This window comes from Leptonotus elevatus, chromosome 13, assembly GCF_054856555.1.
Source record: "Leptonotus elevatus isolate MCC_2025b chromosome 13, RoL_Lele_1.0, whole genome shotgun sequence".
NCBI classification, from domain to species: Eukaryota; Metazoa; Chordata; class Actinopteri; order Syngnathiformes; family Syngnathidae; genus Leptonotus; species Leptonotus elevatus.
The window spans coordinates 7,434,239-7,456,761 of NC_141251.1; the positions used below are offsets into that span (position 1 = coordinate 7,434,239).

General features: G+C 37.7%; 3 protein-coding genes across 3 annotated transcripts; all 3 read left to right on the forward strand.

Annotated features, from left to right (window-relative positions):
• The first annotated feature begins 4,922 nt into the window (after positions 1 to 4,922).
• On the forward strand, positions 4,923 to 7,597 carry LOC147163667 (galactose-specific lectin nattectin-like). The gene is made up of 7 exons (XM_086093313.1): positions 4,923 to 5,135; positions 5,300 to 5,362; positions 5,567 to 5,588; positions 5,918 to 6,003; positions 6,098 to 6,232; positions 7,045 to 7,153; positions 7,370 to 7,597. The coding sequence occupies exons 2-7, from the start codon at positions 5,300 to 5,302 to the stop codon at positions 7,441 to 7,443; spliced, it is 489 nt and encodes a 162-aa protein (XP_085949439.1). The 5' UTR covers positions 4,923 to 5,135; the 3' UTR covers positions 7,444 to 7,597.
• A 3,393-nt stretch (positions 7,598 to 10,990) lies between these two features.
• Positions 10,991 to 13,551, forward strand: LOC147163668 (galactose-specific lectin nattectin-like). The gene is made up of 7 exons (XM_086093215.1): positions 10,991 to 11,138; positions 11,303 to 11,365; positions 11,516 to 11,537; positions 11,867 to 11,952; positions 12,049 to 12,183; positions 13,012 to 13,120; positions 13,337 to 13,551. The coding sequence occupies exons 2-7, from the start codon at positions 11,303 to 11,305 to the stop codon at positions 13,405 to 13,407; spliced, it is 486 nt and encodes a 161-aa protein (XP_085949341.1). The 5' UTR covers positions 10,991 to 11,138; the 3' UTR covers positions 13,408 to 13,551.
• Positions 13,552 to 16,793: 3,242 nt separating this feature from the next.
• On the forward strand, positions 16,794 to 19,437 carry LOC147163669 (galactose-specific lectin nattectin-like). The gene is made up of 7 exons (XM_086093242.1): positions 16,794 to 16,940; positions 17,105 to 17,167; positions 17,318 to 17,339; positions 17,669 to 17,754; positions 17,851 to 17,985; positions 18,898 to 19,006; positions 19,223 to 19,437. The coding sequence occupies exons 2-7, from the start codon at positions 17,105 to 17,107 to the stop codon at positions 19,291 to 19,293; spliced, it is 486 nt and encodes a 161-aa protein (XP_085949368.1). The 5' UTR covers positions 16,794 to 16,940; the 3' UTR covers positions 19,294 to 19,437.
• Positions 19,438 to 22,523: the final 3,086 nt, after the last annotated feature.

Consider the following 22,523-nt stretch of genomic DNA (forward strand, 5'->3'; position numbering starts at 1 on the left):
ACAAATCTCACAAGTGTTCTCTTTATTATGACACAAGAATTATTCAAATAGATCTTGTGGTTGTAGAGATATCCTCTTTTTATGTTGGGTATGTAATTTTTGAGCAAAAGCCTGAAATATAGCTTAGGGCTTAATAGACCAGCTGATTAACCACAATGAGGAACAGGTGTGTATGTGTGTCGCCATGGCGCCACCCAGCGGTCAGGCTGCTGCAAAACAAAAGCAAACAATTCCTGAGAGCACAGCCTGCCAGCTCAGAATTGTGTCTTGCAGATAAGCGCTATCTATGAGAGTCCATCCATCCATCCATCCATTTTCTTAACCGCTTATTCCTCACTAGGGTCGCGGGGGTGCTGGAGCCTATCCCAGCTGGCTTCGGGCAGTAGGCGGGGTACACCCTGAACTGGTTGCCAGACAATCGCAGGGCACACAGAGACGAACAACCATTCATACTCACAATCACACCTAGGGACAACTTTACAGTGTTCAATTAACCTGACATGCATGTCTTTGGAATGTGGGAGGAAACCGGAGTACCCGGAGAAAACCAAAACAGGCACGGGGAGAACATGCAAACTCCACCCAGGAAGGCCGAAGCCTCTGCACTGGGAGGCGGACGTGCTAACCAGTCACCCACCGTGCCGCCTCTATGAGAGCCACACATCGCTCATAGCGCTAATATACAGTAGCTGAATTTCTGCTCAACATTGCAGAGGAACGTGTTCGTGATCAGACATGGTTGTTGCTGCTCAGCATGTATGATGTTACGCTCACACCTTAATTCTTGCTACTCAGCAAGCGCTTCGCTAACCCTCTGTTGCCAGACTACTTGGGCAGATCAGACGCATAACTACATTCTTTCCACCGCAAGTCAATTCATGAGCACCACTTTGAAGACGAGCAAAAGATGTTGGGCCTGCCACACCACATGCTAAAAGCAGATGTCATTGTCAGGTGGAACATGATGGGCAGGTTTTTGGAGCAACAATCTGCAGTATCTGCAGCTGTACTTTCTCCATAGGTTAAAAAGAGGCGAGGCAGACCTGTGTACTCTTGTGAAGGCACTCAAGCCACTAAAAGATGCAATAAACCACAACTGTATACCTGATTGCACCCTTGCATTATCACCTTAGGGAGAATACTAAAGTGACAGCAGGGGATTTACATTTCAAGCAGGCTTTTTATACAGACTTGAATACACAATACAAAAGTGAGCTGGAGAAAAACACACTCCACATGGCTTCTGCAATGGATCCCCGCTTTAAGGGCCCATCCAGACGGAAACAAATCTCGTACACACAGAAGCATTTCAAGATTTGCGTGTGTCCAAAAGAAGACGCTGAGGACGTTGAACGGCTGTAATGTATATGCCAAGTCTGGAGTGGCGCTGTAGCGCAGCCACAGGGAGTTAACGGAAAGCGTAAAAGAAGAATCAGCGAAGAAGACGAACACTTTTTTTCTAACTTTATTGCAATCTACAGAACAAACATGGCTTTGCATTTATCAAAACAACATGAAAAAGACGAACGCAGGAGAAGTGACAATGGCGGGTGATTCAAGTACAACACCGCTTGTTGAACGCGGGAATAAAGAAGCAAAATATTTTGCTGCAAGAGCATAAGCAAGCTAAGGAGGCTGCGCAAAACGACTACGACACGGCTATCCGCCATTGTTGCAGTCACGCGAGAATTGGCGCATACGTCATCAATCTGCGACAATGCGTCGTCATCGGGATGCGACCGTTACGTCATCGCTAGAGGAGTATCCTGCATAAGGTGTCCAGACGGACGTGTACGGGGCGCGTTTTTAAATCTTTCCACTCTGGAGCCCGGTTTCAAAACGTGTGGACGAACGGCCTAAACTTTAAGAAACTTGTGAGGATACATTGAAACTGGCTTTCCGTGTGGACACAAAATAGTGAAGCGATGTAGCCATAGATTGTGTAAATCGTATGTGAGGAATCCACAAAGTGGAGGAATGTCTTGAAATGTATCTTCTGCCCAGATTTAGTCATAACTGTTTTAATTTCCTCATTTCCTCAGTAGAGCTTTGTTCTGCGGATGTATCCTTGTGTTATCGCAATTTCTGCCAGGTGCAGTCATGACTGAAAAACCTCCTCTATTCCTCAAATGGGCTTTTGTTTTGTGTCTGAATAGTGTCCTTGAATTTATCTCATGTCCGGTCAACTCCGGTTGAACTGTTTACTGGAAACTGTGTGGTACCGACTGCCCTTCAAGATAGTATACGAATATTGTAAGTCCTCTGTAATCTTCGCACTTGTGAGATGCTGCAGCCATTGTCTGTAACTCACTTGTGCCCGGAATATTCTGTAGAAATAAAAGCTTCGAAGGAACTGTTCATCGATCTCCAGCCTGTATTCAGATAACCAACATTCTCACTACCCGAAAGAAGACGAACACGCGGAGGAAAAGATCTCCTCCACAACAGTCTTCAATGTATTACACAGTGTGGACGGCATCACCCCCAGCTAAATGTCTCCAAAACAAGCATTTCCTACGTTTGCTCCAAAACTATAATGAGCTAGGCTAAAGCTGACTAGCAACCGAATGAGGTTAAAGCCAGCTTCCAGCTCTGTTGTCAAATTCACTTTAGATCTAGAGGCAAGATCATCCACAAAACTGGTCATCAAAGTTATACTTACTTATTTAATATTGCATATTATCAGGATATCATTATCATTGGCTATTCATCACCTCATTCGACTAGCAAATCAATTATTTTTCGGCGATGTCTTTATGACGCAGCGCCTTGTAAAAATACACGGTTTATCTTAATCATTATTAGCTGGATATTTTGACGTCTTAGTAGGTAGTTTACGCTGGGTCACATACTGAGAGCTCTGTCATGTTTCATCGATTTACTCAAAGAACATAGCTTTGTAACAAGCACTTTGAACTTATTTTGTTTTCATCTTTTTCGTAGCATTTTGTGTTACCTCAGAGTACACAACCATTCTGTTACAGGCAGAGGTGGGAATTATTTTGCTCTGGCACGTTCATTTTCAATGTAAATACTCAAAAGGATGTCGGACCCGGAAGCATCAACTTCCTTGAAATGCCTTTTGCGAATCGTCCATTGTTACATTAAGTTTTCATTAGGTGTCAGCTCGACTGCTTTTACATAAAATAACACTGAACAACAATTGATCAAACAATATATCTCTGTCCGTGTCAAACAAAGCAGTCATTTGTACGGCACTTGAATTGTGGTTATTTTTGCGTACCTATTATGACATTAATTTCCGGTTAGGGCACATCACCTGGAAAAGGAATCTGGTGTTTATGTGGCAATTAAGAGGTGTTTCCTTCTTTGACTCACTGCTTATCTCACTCAAACAGCATCCATAATTTATTTTTCAATGGTTAAAAACAAATCAAAGATGTCACATAAAAAAAACCCACCATACCAACTTTGATAACATAAAAACCTTTTCAGTCAAAATTACCCAATTAATTCCATTAAATCGTAGGATAGTCACTGGTGGTACATTCACCTGACTTCAATGTAGGAGTAGTTATAGTATTTCTGCTTTTACACACCTACAATGACAATACAATTTGTAATTGTATTTTTGGTCTGCATCTAAACAACAAACATCTACCAAAAAAGGGGGGATAGGCCACACCCACTTTCTTGAAAAGAAAGTGGGTCTGGACACCATAGACAGTGATTCGACACCGGCCAAAATCAGGCCGGCCAATTAAATTCATCTATTTGCATGACGTCGTCTTCGTGAGCAACGTCACGCTGTTCGAATATTTTTCCCGCAAGAACGAAATAAGTCATTCACTACTGCCTCTCTTCAGCTTGTAGCCGTAAAACACTTATACAAGTCGCTTTTCTGACACGCCCTGAATCTATAATCTGTGAAAGTTTGACTTTTTGAATGGAATTATGGAAATTATTCAACTTTTTGAGGATATTCTATTTTTTGATGTTCACCTATATATTGCTTTCACTAGTTTTACCAGTTAACTCATTCACTGCCATTGACGGCTATAGACAAAAAATTCATTGAAACTATTTCTATTAGCTTAAATTTTTCCCACTTTTGTAAACAAGAGTTTGAAAACCTAGATTTTTTTAAATTTAACATTTAGTACAAATATCAAATTTGCGATTAATCGTGAGTTAACTAGTGAAGTCATACAATTAATTACGATTAAAACATTTAATCTCCTGACGCCCCTAATTTTTTACAATACTTTATTTTATTTTTTTAATCGCGTCAGGCGATTACAATTTTTAATTGTAATTAATTGCATGACTTCAATAGTTAACTCACGATTAATCACAAATGTTATATCTGTTCTAAATGTACTATTTTTTTCCTAGGTTTTCATACTCTTGTTAACAAAAGTGGGAAAAAAATGTTAAACTAATAGAAATAGTTCAAATGAATTTTTGACGTCTTTAGCCGTCAGTAGCAGTGAATGAGTTTTTATTTTAATTTTTTTAATTTTTTTTTTAATTTTTTTCCTTAAGGGGGGATAACCACTGACTGTCCCACCTTCTGAATTGTAGCCTACCAAAATTCCTATTCTGATGACGATATGATTCAGAGTCTTCAGAAAGTCCCTTGATAATTATTTTTGTGTATGTATATGTGTGTTTGCAATGTGCAAAATAAAAAACTAAATGAAACAAAATGTAATTCAACAATAGCCTAAAACAATGGTTTTGATTATATTTTTCTCGAGTGTTTTCATCGAGTGTGTACGTGTGTGTACGTGAATGCTCTGACACCCCAGCCGACTAACCCACAAACACCCCCACACCCCCACCCCCACACACACACACGCCCACACACAAACGCACACACACGCACACACACGCACACACAAAAGTGGCCATGTGTATGTATCTATTCACTACTCTTGCAGAGCTGACACTAAGCAATGCTGTTATTCAAGTTGTGCTATATAGGATGTTTGATGCTTAGCATTTATTAGTTGATGTTATAGCAACATTGTCTTCAGTGTGCGTCATCAGACACGGGGTAATTGTCAGTTCCTTCAAAAGTGTTATAATCTCAGGCAAGTGCTGACATTTTAAAAAGCCGCTCTTTGCTGTCTTCAATTCATTTCCACAGCACAGGCACCGCAAGCGCACAGGTAAACACTTCATCTTCATACTTTTCTAACTCTGTGTCATGTAAATGTATTTATTTATAAACAGTATACATAAAAATGTTAAATGGAAGTTTAAATTCAATTGAATGCTCATTGTTTCATGGTGAACGTGAATGCAAATATACATCCATTATTGTATTCCACAGATGACGTTTGCTCCTCACTTAGTCTTGGTCTTGTTGGGCATCTTTGGACTGTTCACTGGAACTGTTAAGTAAAAGCGATGTAATATATTTACAACAGCTCGACGGCTTGAGCAGAAGTTTACTGAAATTGACATTCTAGTTGATGTTGATTCCATATAAACAATGGACACTTAAATGAATCCTACTTCTATTTGACCCCATATTAACTATTGTGTTTAACATGAAAAAATATTTACTGACGTGTCTTTCTTTCTTTCTTTTTCACAGTGGGCTTTTGCCATAAATAGAGGTTGGTAACTATCTTGTATACATGTTTCAATTTATGGTTGAGAATTGTGAGACTTGCTGCAAGAGGTGGCATCATGCTTGATTGATAACCAGTCAAACACAGGGCTGACTTTTGCAGACAGACAAACATTCACATTTACACTCAGCTATGAGTAAGATGTAGGGTCGGTACCATATACATTTTTGGGGGAGGAGAAAATCACATGATTACATAGAGAACATACCGAACAGAACACCCACAAAAACTGTTGAAATTCATTCATTCTCAGAACATTCTTGCTGTAAGGCAATTCATCTTTTGCATGTTTTTGTTCTAAAATATGTTCTCAGATAAAAATTGCCCTCGGGGCTGGACTCAATTGGACACCTGCTGTTTAATCTTTCAAAGTGAGGAATTAAGTTTTCGTCTTGCCGAGGTACAATATTCTCATAGTCTTTTTACAATTCATTTATTTTGCTCCTGTCGATTTCGTGATGTACTTTTTTTTACTCCTGTTTTCCTCCCATTAGATCGTCTGCAACATTCTTGGTGGAAACCTGGTTTCTATCCACAATCAACTGGAAAATGAGGTCGTCCGACATGTGATTATGGCGGGGGCTGGATCTTTTGAGCTCACTTGGATTGGACTGTATGACCGGATCGAGGTAAAATCACTTTGTTTGTTTTAGCATGAAATGAATGTTTGGAGACTTTTGACACTCAAATCAGATTCTCACTTCAACGCTCAGTGTAGCTTTTCTTTCAGTCATCTGCTCAAAACAATACATTCATATTGCCTATGATGCCGGCAATTTGTGTATTAAAACAAATTTACGCAATGGTTTCAAGTATGTCAAACTCTTCCTTGTCGTGGACTATATTGTATTTTACGGTTTCCCTCAGAGGTCAATTAATGACTTTGAATTCAAATAAATGTATGATCGGCTCATAATCTCAAAATAAAAAACTATTTATTATTCGCCATTCTGGTCGTTAACTTTCGCCTCGAACCCTTTCGGGTCCGAACTGGGGGAAAATAACTCGGATAAATTTTTCTAAATGACTGCTTAGTAGATATTAAAAAAATTTGGGATTGATTTATTATTTGAATCATTAATATTAATTATTTTGGAGGGAAATATTAATAATATTTGAATATTTATTTTCCAAGTCAATTTATTCCTTTTTTTTCCCAGCGTTCCTACTATTTTAAGTTCGGGGCTACTGTGCTCCGAGTAAAAAATAAGCCTGGAGCCCTGCTGAGCCACTTTCATATCTTTCCTTCCTTCTCAGATTTTCTTTCCTCTCCTATCTTGTATTTGAGGAAGATAAAATCAAACATAATCCAAAATGTCAGGAGGCTATTACACGATGCTTAAAATAAAAAGAGAAGTGAAACATTCATTTGGTGAAAATCCTTCATGTCTTTGTCTGCCTGTCTTTATCTTAGGTTGAATAACAAAACTTTGTCTTTCAGGATGGAGATTTTTTATGGACAGATGGCACAGAGGCTGATTTTTTTGACTGGGCTAATAATCGGCCAAGAGTGGATACAAATCAAGACTGCACAGAGATCAACTTTCGAAGTATGAAATTATGAATTATCATCCTTAATACTCATACTAGTGAAGTATGTTATCTATTCTATCGCCTTTTTACCTTAGAATTTTTGAGTTGTCTTCTAGTGTCGTAAGCTTGTATTGCATCTTGTGTTGATAAATATGAAATAATGACAAATCAAATCTACAAGAATTTAGCAGTATTGTAATTGAGATTTTGTGTTGATTTCTATTTTCTTACAGGTGAATTCTGGAATGATATTGGGTGTAATAACCGTCGACCTTTTGTCTGTGCCATGGATTTAAAACACTACTAAGAGAATCAGACACGCCATCATCGTTCCTTTGCAACGTGCTTTTCACTATTGTCGTTGTTGTGATGACTCTTTGTAGGAAAGAATAACACACACTTTACAAAGTACACTATTAAAACCAACTTGGACTCTGAAAGAGTATCCAATTAATAACTCACTTTCTTTGAGTATGTGTTTGTGTGTATTTTTTTTTAATGAACCTATCATTAAGATTTTGAAAATTGCACAATACGAGCACACATGCAGCAGTTATCAGTCACATAAGAATGTAATGCTGTGTACATAGAAAAGAAAACTAGCATCAACTATTGGGGGGGGGGTATCAAAGGCACCATAAATATCGCTATTCACAATAACAAATAGATCAATTAATTATAATAATAACAATACAGAGAGTCCTCGAGTTACTGTTAAATCCTCTTCCCCTGTCCAGTGAACTCTTAACCGTGATACAGAGACTGAACAGGCATGTTCTCTTTTCGTTGCTTTCGCACAAACTTTATTTCTGCTTTTTCACCAACGTACAGTGCGCTCAGAGCAAGCTCCACCACACCCATTCACTCCCTTGGACCAACACCGCCCCCTGTGCCAAAGCGTGGCACTGCAACACTCTATCCCCCATAATACCACTCTTTAAAGGGCCAGGCTTAGCCTGTAACACTACGCTGGCGATGTAACCTGAATTTCGACTTAAGTTGGATTTCACCGATAAAGTTGATATTTACATTAAAATACTTTGTACAGTAATTAAAAAAATATATATATTTGCGCGACCGGGAAGAGCCAGAACCAATATTTTGTGTTTCCGCACAGACATTCATTGCTAATGAATAATAGCTTTTTAAGGCTGAGAACGTGTTGCGAGGGCAGAATATTAACCTTAACCACAAAGCACTGATAACAAGACAAAAATGTAAACAGTCAAAATTCTTAGATCCTTTACAAGTTTTTATTTGTATTTGTATTTTTTTAAACAGTTTTTACCGATTGTTTGAACATGTTTTGCAATTTTTGGCTCACCTTGTCAAAACTCTACACACAAGCAAATAAGACACAAAACAATCACATCTATGTCAAATTAAATCTCAGCTATGATAGCCTAACAATCCTTTGTCAAAATGTCGTTGTGATGCCAAAATGTTGCATCACATGAATACGCTCTCAGATCAGCAGCACAATACTAGTCTACTTTTTAAAAAACACAACAAACTTTCATTTTCACTTTTTTTTTTAAATTCACTTCCACGGAAGGCACTTTTTCACCGCAACCAAAAGCTGAAATACTCAACGCAAAATCATTACTTTGCAGTAGTGTCTTTTCCTGTGGAGTCAATTCAGTTAAAACAAATTTAAAACCAACACAGGAAAACACAACCTGTGTCTAAGTGGGCTTATGGATCCTGACGTCTGTTGTACATATATATATATATATATATATATATATATATATATATATATATATATATATATATATATATATATATATATATATATATATTAGAGCTGTCAAACGATTACCTGTAACCTGTTGTAATAATGTGTCTGAAAGGAAAAATGAATAAAACAAACAAACAAAATATAGAATATTTGGTCAATTAAAGGTGGGATCTTGAGTTTTCACTTAGAAATAAACATTTTATAAACACTGGATGTATACACTGCGATTGGCTGGCAACCAGTTCAGGGTGTACCCCGCCTACTGCCCGAAGCCAGCTGGGATAGGCTCCGCCCCCCCCCCCCCCCCCTCCCGCGACCCTTGAGAGGACTAAGCGGTTAAGAAAATGGATGGATGTATACACAAATCACACACAAGGATTGCTACAATTTATTTGCGCACCTCCTGGCTCCGCCTCTTTCACCGGACCAATGTTTTTCTGTTTTAAAAATGGCGGCATTGCGAAATATCCGGGGAAAGCTGAGTACGTCATCACAGCATATTTCTAACGGAACAATTTATCATCTTCTGGGAAAAATAGAGGTTTTCTCCCCCCAAAAGATGATAATATTTAGAATAAATAATAAAGAATAAGTAAATTTTTAGGTGTCGAGTATACTGTATACTAACCTCCCGCAAAAATACCTTTTTTCAAATAGTGGAGCGGATTCATCAAAGGGCCACTCACAATGTGGACAACCGGAATTACGTGTGAGGAAAAAAAGTGAAGCGAGAATTAGCTAAACGTGGCAGAGAAAAGAAAAAAAAACACTCAAGTGAACAAGGGGCAAATAATCAAGGAGTAACAATACAGTATTCCGGTGACCAGCTCCCATACCTCCAAAAGCCTCACTGTCGTTACACAATGCAGGTGTGTGCCAGAGGCACAAAATTACAGGCTAATGACAGCATTTGGATTGATCCTAATCATCACATAAAAAATGCTTAAACCAGTTTGTTTGCTTGGAGGCTCATTCTTCTTTAATAGATATAGTCCTCCCCACCCAGCGATACACTAGCGTTGGTCGCACCACACAGTAATTGGTTGCAGCGTTTTTGCGGGAGGCGCAGCATGAACATATTTGCTGATGTATAGTCATCCCAATTTGCAAACCGTAGGTTCATATGGTGTCAAGCTTGACAGTGACTCAAGATATATTTGCAAAAATTGTTTTCAATTATTGTTACATTTCGTGTATTACAAGAGGGCCACATTGCAGTCTTAGTCAAATGAGGGCCACCAGACCCAAAAACAAAGAAGTGACATCAAGCGTCGAGAAAGCCTGACCTTCCAGGACACCGAGGCTACTACTGAAGATCGGCATATCGTTCTGAAAATGCCATCCATCCATCCATCTTTTTTTTCCATTCAAAACACTGGGAAGTATGCATGGTGATTTCTTCACAGTATATATTTTTTTTAATCCTGTTTTCGTGGGTTTTGTGAGCTGGAGGCCCAAATAATGTAAAGATAAACAAATGAATACTTGTAATCACATAAATTGTGGGCCCTGAATCTATAATCTATGAAAGTTTGACTTTTTGAATGGAATTATGGAAATTATTCAACTTTTCGAGGATATTCAAATTTTTTGATGTGCACCTATATATTGCTTTCACTCGTTTTACCAGTTAACTCATTCACTGCCATTGATTATTTTTGTGTATGTATATGTGTGTGTTTGCAATGTGCAAAATAAAAAACTATATGAAACAAAATGTAATTCAACAATAGCCTAAAACAAAATACAAGGGAAGGTGGATTAATTTAACAATTTGCGTAAACTCTTATGGATTTTGGTTTCGATTATATTTTTCTCGAGTGATTTCTTCGAGTGTGTACGTGAATGCTCTGACACCCCAGCCGACTAACCCACACACACACACACACACACACACACACAAGCACACAAAAATGGCCATGTCTATGTATGTATTGACACTGACACTAAGCAATTATGTTATTCAAGTTGTGCTGGCTAGCATGTTTGACGATTAGCATTTATTAGGTGCAGTTATAGTTACACAAACAAAACAAAGCAAAAAAAACCCATGATTACTTTTAGATATGCCTACCTAGGGAGTGTTTGATGAAGTTAATTGGGATGACTATGACCATTGTCTTCAGTGTGCGTCATCAGACACGTGGTAATTGTCAGTTCCTTCAAAAGTGTTCTAATCTCAGGCAAGTGCTGACATTTTAAAAAGCTGCTCTTTGCTGTCTTCAATTCATTTCCACAGCACAGGCACCGCAAGCGCAAAGGTAAACACTTCATCGTCATACTTTTCTAACTCTGTGTCATGTAAATGTATTTATTTATATACAGTATACATAAACATGTTAAATGGAAGTCTAAATACAATTGAATGCTCATTGTTTCATGGCGAACGTGAATGCAAATATACATCCATTATTGTATTCCACAGATGACGTTTGCTCCTCACTTAGTCTTGGTCTTGTTGGGCATCTTTGGACTGTTCACTGGAACTGTTAAGTAAAAGCGATGTAATATATTCACAACAGCTCGACGGCTTGAGCAGAAGTTTACTGAAATTGACATTCTAGTTGATGTTGATTCCAAAAATATTTAAAAAAAATATATATTTACTGACGTGTCTTTCTTTCTTTCTTTTTCACAGTGGGCTTTTGCCATAAATAGAGGTTGGTAACTATCTTGTACACATGTTTCAATTTATGATTGAGAATTGTGAGACTTGCTGCAAGAGGTGGCATCGTGCTTGATTGATAACCAGTCAAACACAGGGCTGACTTTTGCAGACAGACAAACATTCACATTTACACTCAGCTATGAGTAAGATGTAGGGTCGGTACCATATACATTTTTGGGGGAGGAGAAAATCACATGATTACATAGAGAACATACCGAACAGAACACCCACAAAAACTGTTGAAATTCATTCATTCTCAGAACATTCTTGCTGTAAGGCAATTCATCTTTTGCATGTTTTTGTTCTAAAATATGTTCTCAGATAAAAATTGCCCTCGGGGCTGGACTCAATTGGACAACCGCTGTTTAATCTTTCAAAGTGAGGAATTAAATTTTCGTCTTGCCGAGGTACAATATTCTCATAGTCTTTTTACAATTCATTTATTTTGCTCCTGTCGATTTCGTGATGTACTTTTTTTTTTACTCCTGTTTTCCTCCCATTAGATCGTCTGCAACATCCTTGGTGGAAACCTGGTTTCTATCCACAATCAACTGGAAAATGAGGTCGTCCGACATGTGATTATGGCGGGGGCTGGATCTTTTCGGCCAACTTGGATTGGACTATATGACCGGATCGAGGTAAAATCACTTTGTTTGTTTGTAGTTGGACGAAAAGAAGTTTTAAATTTTGAGAGTGCTGCAAAACTAATATGTTAAAAGAAACCCAGATTGCAATGACAAGTTTGTTCTATATTATTTCTTTGGTTGCTGCTAACATATCTACGAGATTCATTTTTCAGAAACTTAATTTGGACGTACGCCGCCATTGTCATTTACGCCGCAACGCATTCAGTGCGTAGAACTGTGGCTGGCTTTCTGCCGAGCAATGTGAAACGCGTGTAAAGAAAGCAAAGTAAGCCTCGTAGCGTTCCTAAAGGGACAATCAAAACTCTGGAGAATGACGAGAGCACGGCGTGGAGGAGGGTGACTCTCCCGATCGCATGTTGTTGGAGGTCAAAATGAGTTTTGAGGACCAAAATAAAAAGCTATTTATTATTCGCCATTCTGGTCGTTTACTTTCGCCTCGAACCCTTTCGGGTCCGAACTGGGGGAAAATAACTCGGATACATTTTTCCAAATGACTGCTTAGTAGATATGTAATTTTTTGGGATTGATTTATTATTTGAATCATTAATATTAATTATTTTGGAGGGAGATATTAATAATATTTGAATATTTATTTTGCAAGTCAATTTATTCTTTTTTTTCCAGCGTTCCTACTATTTTAAGTTAGGGGCCACTTTGCTCCTAGTAAAAAATCAAATCAAACATAATCAAAAATGTCAGGAGGCTATTACACGATGCTTAAAATAAAAAGAGAAGTGAAACATTCATTTGGTGAAAATCCTTCATGTCTTTGTCTGCCTGTCTTTATCTTAGGTTGAATAACAAAACTTTGTTTTTCAGGATGGAGATTTTTTATGGACAGATGGCACAGAGGCTGATTTTTTTGACTGGGCTAATAATCGGCCAAGAGTGGATACAAATCAAGACTGCACAGAGATCAACTTTCGAAGTATGAAATTATGAATTATCATCCTTAATACTCATACTAGTGAAGTATGTTATCTATTCTGTGACCTTTTTATCTTAGAATTTTTGAGTTGTCTTCTAGTGTCGTAAGCTTGTATTGCATCTTGTGTTGATAAATATGAAATAATGACAAATCAAATCTACAAGAATTTAGCAGTATTGTAATTGAGATTTTGTGTTGATTTCTATTTTCTTACAGGTGAATTCTGGAATGATCGTGGGTGTAATCGCCGTCGACCTTTTGTCTGTGCCATGGATTTAAAACACTAAGAGAATCAGACACGCCACCATCGTTCCTTTGCAACGTGCTTTTCACTATTGTCGTTGTTGTGATGACTCTTTGTAGGAAAGAATAACACACAATTTACAAAGTACACTATTAAAAGCAACTTGGACTCTGAAAGAATGACTCACTTTCTTTGAGTATGTGTTTGTGTGTATTTTTTTTTTTTATGAACATATCATTAAGATTTTGAAAATTGCGAGCACACATGCAGCAATTATCAGTCATATAAGAATGTAATGCTGTGTACATAGAAAAGAAAACAAGCATCAACTATTGGGGGGGGGGGTATCAAAGGCACCATAAATATCGCTATTCACAATAACAAATAGATCAATTAATTATAATAATAACAATACAGAGAGTCCTCGAGTTACTGTTAAATCCTCTTCCCCTGTCCAGTGAACTCTTAACCGTGATACAGAGACTGAACAGGCATGTTCTCTTTTCGTTGCTTTCGCACAAACTTTATTTCTGCTTTTTCACCAACGTACAGTGCGCTCAGAGCAAGCTCCACCACACCCATTCACTCCCTTGGACCAACACCGCCCCCTGTGCCAAAGCGTGGCACTGCAACACTCTATCCCCCATAATACCACTCTTTAAAGGGCCAGGCTTAGCCTGTAACACTACGCTGGCGATGTAACCTGAATTTCGACTTAAGTTGGATTTCACCGATAAAGTTGATATTTACATTAAAATACTTTGTACAGTAATTAAAAATATATATATATTTGCGCGACCGGGAAGAGCCAGAACCAATATTTTGTGTTTCCGCACAGACATTCATTGCTAATGAATAATAGCTTTTTAAGGCTGAGAACGTGTTGCGAGGGCAAAATATTAACCTTAACCACAAAGCACTGATAACAAGACAAAAATGTAAACAGTCAAAATTCAATTTATTTTTATTTTTTTTTAAACAGTTTTTACCGATTGTTTGAACATGTTTTGCAATTTTTGGCTCACCTTGTCAAAACTCTACACACAAGCAAATAAGACACACAACAATCACATCTATGTCAAATTAAATCTCAGCTATGATAGCCTAACAATCCTTTGTCAAAATGTCGTTGTGATGCCAAAATGTTGCATCACATGAATACGCTCTCAGATCAGCAGCACAATACTAGTCTACTTTTTAAAAAACACAACAAACTTTAATTTTCACTTTTTTTTTTAAATTCACTTCCACAGAAGGCACTTTTTCACCACAACCAAAAGCTGAAATACTCAATGCAAAATCATTACTTTGCAGTATTGTCTTTTCCTGTGGAGTCAATTCAGTTAAAACAAATTTAAAACCAACAAAGGAAAACACAACCTGTGTCTAAGTGGGCTTATGGATCCTGACGTCTGTTATACATATATATATATATATATATATATATTAGAGCTGTCAAACGATTACCTGTAACCTGTTGTTATAATGTGTCTGAAAGGAAAAATGAATGAAACAAACAAACAAAATATAGAATATTTGGTCAATTAAAGGTGGGATCTTGAGTTTTCACTTAGAAATAAACATTTTATAAACACTGGATGTATACACTGCGATTGGCTGGCAACCAGTTCAGGGTGTACCCCGCCGACTGCCCGAAGCCAGCTGGGATAGGCTCCCCCCCCCCCCCCCCCCCCCGCGACCCTTGTGAGGACTAAGCGGTTAAGAAAATGGATGGATGGATGTATACACGGTTACTGTCGGCTGTAACCACACCAAAGCACAACACGCTAACGTGCATAGCTTCCGAAGAAAAAGTCCGCGTTGCCTTCATGACCACATAACCCACAAATCACACACAAGGATTGCTACAATTTATTTGCGCACCTCCTGGCTCCGCCTCTTTCACCGGATCAATGTTTTTCTGTTTTAAAAATGGCGGCATTGCGAAATATCCGGGGAAAGCTGAGTACGTCATCACAGCATATTTCTAACGGAACAATTTATCATCTTCTGGGAAAAATAGAGGTTCCCCCCCCCCCAAAAGATGATAACATTTAGAATAAATAATAAAGAATAAGTGAATTTGTAGGTGTCGAGTATACTGTATACTAACCTCCCGCAAAAATACCTTTTTTCAAATAGTGGAGCGGATTCATCAAAGGGCCACTCACAATGTGGACAACCGGAATTACGTGTGAGGAAAAAAGTGAAGCGAGAATTAGCTAAACGTGGCAGAGAAAAGAAAAAAAAAACACTCAAGTGAACAAGGGGCAAATAATCAAGGAGTAACAATACAGTATTCCGGTGACCAGCTCCCATACCTCCAAAAGCCTCACTATCGTTACACAATGCAGGTGTGTGCCAGAGGCACAAAATTACAGGCGAATGACAGCCTTTGCTGATGTATAGTCATCCCAATTTGCAAACCGTAGGTTCATATGGTGTCAAGCTTGACAGTGACTCAAGATATATTTGCAAAAATTGTTTTCAATTATTGTTACATTTCGTGTATTACAAGAGGGCCACATTGCAGTCTTAGTCAAATGAGGGCCACCAGACCCAAAAACAAAGAAGTGACATCAAGCGTCGAGAAAGCCTGACCTTCCAGGACACCGAGGCTACTACTGAAGATCGGCATATCGTTCTGAAAATGCCATCCATCCATCCATCTTTTTTTTCCATGCAAAACACTGGGAAGTATGCATGGTGATTTCTTCACAGTATATATTTTTTTTAATCCTGTTTTCGTGGGTTTTGTGAGCTGGAGGCCCAAATAATGTAAAGATAAACAAATGAATACTATTAATCACATAAATTGTGGGCCCTGAATCTATAATCTATGAAAGTTTGACTTTTTGAATGGAATTATGGAAATTATTCAACTTTTCGAGGATATTCAATTTTTTTGATGTGCACCTATATATTGCTTTCACTCGTTTTACCAGTTAACTCATTCACTGCCATTGATTATTTTTGTATATGTATATGTGTGTGTTTGCAATGTGCAAAATAAAAAACTATATGAAACAAAATGTAATTCAACAATAGCCTAAAACAAAATACAAGGGAAGGTGGATTAATTTAACAATTTGCGTAAACTCTTATGGATTTTGGTTTTGATTATATTTTTCTCGAGTGATTTCTTCGAGTGTGCACGTGAATGCTCTGACACCCCAGCCGACTAACCCACACACACACACACACACACACACACACAAGCACACAAAAATGGCCATGTCTATGTATGTATTGACACTGACACTAAGCAATTATGTTATTCAAGTTGTGCTGGCTAGCATGTTTGATGATTAGCATTTATTAGGTGCAGTTATAGTTACACAAACAAAACAAAGCAAAAAAAACCCATGATTACTTTTAGATATGCCTACCTAGGGAGTGTTTGATGAAGTTAATTGGGATGACTATGACCATTGTCTTCAGTGTGCGTCATCAGACACGTGGTAATTGTCAGTTCCTTCAAAAGTGTTCTAATCTCAGGCAAGTGCTGACATTTTAAAAAGCTGCTCTTTGCTGTCTTCAATTCATTTCCACAGCACAGGCACCGCAAGCGCAAAGGTAAACACTTCATCGTCATACTTTTCTAACTCTGTGTCATGTAAATGTATTTATTTATATACAGTATACATAAACATGTTAAATGGAAGTCTAAATACAATTGAATGCTCATTGTTTCATGGCGAACGTGAATGCAAATATACATCCATTATTGTATTCCACAGATGACGTTTGCTCCTCACTTAGTCTTGGTCTTGTTGGGCATCTTTGGACTGTTCACTGGAACTGTTAAGTAAAAGCGATGTAATATATTCACAACAGCTCGACGGCTTGAGCAGAAGTTTACTGAAATTGACATTCTAGTTGATGTTGATTCCAAAAATATTTAAAAAAAATATATATTTACTGACGTGTTTTTCTTTCTTTCTTTTTCACAGTGGGCTTTTGCCATAAATAGAGGTTGGTAACTATCTTGTACACATGTTTCAATTTATGATTGAGAATTGTGAGACTTGCTGCAAGAGGTGGCATCGTGCTTGATTGATAACCAGTCAAACACAGGGCTGACTTTTGCAGACAGACAAACATTCACATTTACACTCAGCTATGAGTAAGATGTAGGGTCGGTACCATATACATTTTTGGGGGAGGAGAAAATCACATGATTACATAGAGAACATACCGAACAGAACACCCACAAAAAGTGCTGAAATTCATTCATTCTCAGAACATTCTTGCTGTAAGGCAATTCATCTTTTGCATGTTTTTGTTCTAAAATATGTTCTCAGATAAAAATTGCCCTCGGGGCTGGACTCAATTGGACAACCGCTGTTTAATCTTTCAAAGTGAGGAATTAAATTTTCGTCTTGCCGAGGTACAATATTCTCATAGTCTTTTTACAATTCATTTATTTTGCTCCTGTCGATTTCGTGATGTACTTTTTTTTTTACTCCTGTTTTCCTCCCATTAGATCGTCTGCAACATCCTTGGTGGAAACCTGGTTTCTATCCACAATCAACTGGAAAATGAGGTCGTCCGACATGTGATTATGGCGGGGGCTGGATCTTTTGAGCCCACTTGGATTGGACTATATGACCGGATCGAGGTAAAATCACTTTGTTTGTTTGTAGTTGGACGAAAAGAAGTTTTAAATTTTGAGAGTGCTGCAAAACTAATATGTTAAAAGAAATTGCAATGACAAGTTTGTTCTATATTATTTCTTTGTTTGCTGCTAACATATCTACGAGATTCATTTTTCAGAAACTTAATTTGGACGTACGCCGCCATTGTCATTTACGCCACAACGCATTCAGTGCGTAGAACTGTGGCTGGCTTTCTGCCGAGCAATGTGAAACGCGTGTAAAGAAAGCAAAGTAAGCCTCGTAGCGTTCCTAAAGGGACAATCAAAACTCTGGAGAATGACGAGAGCACGGCGTGGAGGAGGGTGACTCTCCCGATCGCATGTTGTTGGAGGTCAAAATGAGTTTTGAGGACCAAAATAAAAAGCTATTTATTATTCGCCATTCTGGTCGTTTACTTTCGCCTCGAACCCTTTCGGGTCCGAACTGGGGGAAAATAACTCGGATACATTTTTCCAAATGACTGCTTAGTAGATATGTAATTTTTTGGGATTGATTTATTATTTGAATCATTAATATTAATTATTTTGGAGGGAAATATTAATAATATTTGAATATTTATTTTGCAAGTCAATTTATTCCTTTTTTTTTCCAGCGTTCCTACTATTTTAAGTTAGGGGCCACTTTGCTCCTAGTAAAAAATATTAGCCTGGAGCCCTGCTGAGCCACTTTCATATCTTTCCTTCCTTCTCAGATTTTCTTTCCTCTCCTATTTTGTATTTGAGGAAGATAAAATCAAACATAATCCAAAATGTCAGGAGGCTATTACACGATGCTTAAAATAAAAAGAGAAGTGAAACATTCATTTGGTGAAAATCCTTCATGTCTTTGTCTGCCTGTCTTTATCTTAGGTTGAATAACAAAACTTTGTCTTTCAGGATGGAGATTTTTTATGGACAGATGGCACAGAGGCTGATTTTTTTGACTGGGCTAATAATCGGCCAAGAGTGGATACAAATCAAGACTGCACAGAGATCAACTTTCGAAGTATGAAATTATGAATTATCATCCTTAATACTCATACTAGTGAAGTATGTTATCTATTCTATCGCCTTTTTACCTTAGAATTTTTGAGTTGTCTTCTAGTGTCGTAAGCTTGTATTGCATCTTGTGTTGATAAATATGAAATAATGACAAATCAAATCTACAAGAATTTAGCAGTATTGTAATTGAGATTTTGTGTTGATTTCTATTTTCTTACAGGTGAATTCTGGAATGATCGTGCGTGTGGTGTTCGACGACCTTTTGTCTGTGCCATGGATTTAAAACACTAAGAGAATCAGACACGCCATCATCGTTCCTTTGCAACGTGCTTTTCACTATTGTCGTTGTTGTGATGACTCTTTGTAGGAAAGAATAACACACAATTTACAAAGTACACTATTAAAAGCAACTTGGACTCTGAAAGAATGACTCACTTTCTTTGAGTATGTGTTTGTGTGTATTTTTTTTTTTTTTATGAACATATCATTAAGATTTTGAAAATTGCGAGCACACATGCAGCAATTATCAGTCATATAAGAATGTAATGCTGTGTACATAGAAAATAAAACAAGCATCGACGGTATCAAAGGCACCATAAATATCGCTATTCACAATAACAAATAGATCAATTCATTATAATAATAATAATACAGAAATTCCCATTGGTAGCTAGCGAGGCTTCACGCAACTCTCAGGGTCGCCACTGTCAGCACCTGCTTGGCTCTCTTTCATTCTCTTGGGTTGAATCAATTCTAAATGTGCAGCACTGTAGTGTGTGTCTTAGCTTTGGACAAAGGAACCAAGACGAGCGTTGAGTTATCAAAAAAATCTTTATTTTAAAGCCACTCATTACTGTCAGCCGTAAATGGTCATTTTAAAATTTATACAGTTATCCTGTCTTTCTCACAGTGGACTTACACCATATACAGACTGCCATTGACGGCTATAAACGTAAACATTTCATTTGAACTATTTCTACTAGTTTAACATTTTTTTCCCACTTTTGTTAACAAGAGTATGAAAACCCAGAAAAAAATGATTGTACATTTAGAACAGATAAAAATGTGTGATTAATCGTGAGTTAACTAGCGAAGTCATGTGATTACTTAAAAATGTAATCGCCTGACGTCCCTAATTTTTAATAATCTTTTCCTTAAAAATTTTTTTTTTAAATTGTTTTATTATTTATTTATTTTTTATATTTTTTTTTCTTTAAAAAATAGTTTTTTCGCATGACTTCTCTAGTTAACTCACAATCAAATTTTATATTTGTTCTAAATGTACAATAAATTTTTTTTTAGGTTTTCACACTCTTGTTAACAAAAGTGGAAAAAAATGTTAAACTAATAGAAATAGTTCAAATGAATTTTTGACGTTTATAGCCGTCAATGGCAGTGAATTAGATAAAATGTTGAAACACAATTCGGAAGTCTGATTTTCATTAACTTATTACATATGCTTTGTCTTTCATACCGACAGTTATGGCCATGTTAATGATTGTGAGTACTTAAACACATTTCTACAAGTCATTCCTTCATTTTCTATACTGTTTGCACGTCGCTTAAAATTGTTTTAGACCATTGAGAGTTCAGCTCTCCTGTGATCTGCTCCGGGCTGTCACGGCACCTCCCCTGTCCTGCTGGGCCAGTTCTCAGGCAGACTGGGATGAACCCTTCTTTATTGGAAGCAACTGCCTTACTTAATAATCATGTCTCTCTCTCTCAGGTATTTTTCCTTTGTTTGTTTGTTTAATTGGCTTCCAAGACACGGACATTCTTGCGTCTTCTGTACTTTCGGCTTTTATTGGTTGCGATGCGCATTTATCATTTATGAATTTGAGGTGACGAATCTGGTCTTATTCTAAAACCAAGTTAGCTAGTTACCTAAACCGCGCTAGCTACTAGCGCTAGCATGTTACAACAACAACATTGTTGATTCATCACTTATTTTCGTACACTTTAACAATCATTTCAACTTTTGGGCTGCTGGGCAAGGAAAATAAGAGACCTTAAGGAGGTTTGGTCAAGATTTGGAGAGATCTCAAAATCTTGACCACTAGATCTATTTTTAGCCAGAGCTAGCCACGGCTAGCGGCTCACATATATCACAATCGCATTATGGTAAAATAATTTTTACCATCTTACAATGACACTTAACCAAAATAGTCAGAACACAGTTTGGTGGACTTTGTCGGTTGGAAATCCTTTCGATTTATCTTTGCAATTCCGGAGACCTCTTTGTCCGTTCCCATTTAACATTCCATGGACCCGTTCACTGGCACACAATGTGGGGGCAAATGACGTGTCATGTGAATATTTCGTTTCACATCTGATTTGCCCTATTTTTGGACCCGTGAACGGCACGCGTGTGTACCGTGTGTAACCATTGTGAAGCGGTTCGTGGAAATCCGGAACGAATGAACAAATAAATGAATCAAAGTCAATTGTAAGCGACACGAGCGCTCCCCAGCATTTGCTTGTGTTGTCTCGCTGGCCACAATTGTTTGCCACAAAATTGTTTGGCCCACCAAATGACTGCCGGGAGTCGGTGACGTCATGTATCGGATACTATGCATAAGGGATGGATGGATCTTGCGACATTCAGCTTGTATATTTATTTTGGGAAAGGAGCTAAGGACATTGAAATTGAATGAGGCAAACAAGCAACTGTTTGGTGGTTACAACAGGTTCGATGTACCTTTTGCCGTGCAATGAAAGCACATTAAATTGTTCTGCCTGTCAGTCACTGCTGCCAGAGAAAGACAAACAAAGATATAATTGTGATCATTAAAAACATTTCCATTACGATACAAAACAATAATTATAATTAGTGATAATTCTTTGAGAATGTCACCTTTTCATTCTTTCACTTTAACAAAACAAGACCTAGTTGATTTTCCCAAGAGTCAAGGTGAACCAAACCCAACCATAAACCTTGTCCATAAAACTGAGGTATGAACTAAGCCTTGGATATTTTTTAGGGCCACAACCTTGCACGACATTATAAAAACTTAATTGTTAGACATGCGTTTGTACAATGTTTAATTACAGGTTTGGAAACAGGTGCGTCAGACACACAGCTGCACACAGCCGTCCTCCTAATTAGCAGCTGCCGCCACCATGCAGGCAGATCTTTAATGAGTTCATCGCATTGTCCAATCCAGAAGATCAGAGTTTGAGTTTTTTGATAGTCAATTCTGTCTTGTCTCCATTTTCATTCATTATATATACTGTACAGACCAAGATACCAATATGGATACGTTTTGGATGAATGAATGGATAAATATGTCACCTTGAGCACCGATTTTTTTTTTGTTGGGCAACAGCGAATTTTCACGCTTCACTTTTTCATCCACAGGTACACACGCAATATAAATAAATATAGCTCCATATGAAACACAACACTGTACATTATATCGGTACAGCTTTACGATGACATTGGTTGTACATGTGACATAACATGGCCGTTTTGATTGACCGTTAAAACGGCAACGTTGCAACGGCGTTCACTGGTGATTACA

Coding starts and splice junctions, on each gene's coding strand:
- LOC147163667 (XM_086093313.1), top strand. CDS start 5,300: ATGACGTTTGCTCCTCACTTAGTCTTGGTCTTGTTGGGCATCTTTGGA. Junction 6,233..7,044: donor GACTGTATGACCGGATCGAG/GTAAAATCACTT, acceptor TTTGTCTTTCAG/GATGGAGATTTTTTATGGAC. Junction 7,154..7,369: donor CACAGAGATCAACTTTCGAA/GTATGAAATTAT, acceptor ATTTTCTTACAG/GTGAATTCTGGAATGATATT.
- LOC147163668 (XM_086093215.1), top strand. CDS start 11,303: ATGACGTTTGCTCCTCACTTAGTCTTGGTCTTGTTGGGCATCTTTGGA. Junction 11,366..11,515: donor TTGGACTGTTCACTGGAACT/GTTAAGTAAAAG, acceptor TCTTTTTCACAG/TGGGCTTTTGCCATAAATAG. Junction 11,538..11,866: donor GGCTTTTGCCATAAATAGAG/GTTGGTAACTAT, acceptor ATATGTTCTCAG/ATAAAAATTGCCCTCGGGGC.
- LOC147163669 (XM_086093242.1), top strand. CDS start 17,105: ATGACGTTTGCTCCTCACTTAGTCTTGGTCTTGTTGGGCATCTTTGGA. Junction 17,168..17,317: donor TTGGACTGTTCACTGGAACT/GTTAAGTAAAAG, acceptor TCTTTTTCACAG/TGGGCTTTTGCCATAAATAG. Junction 19,007..19,222: donor CACAGAGATCAACTTTCGAA/GTATGAAATTAT, acceptor ATTTTCTTACAG/GTGAATTCTGGAATGATCGT.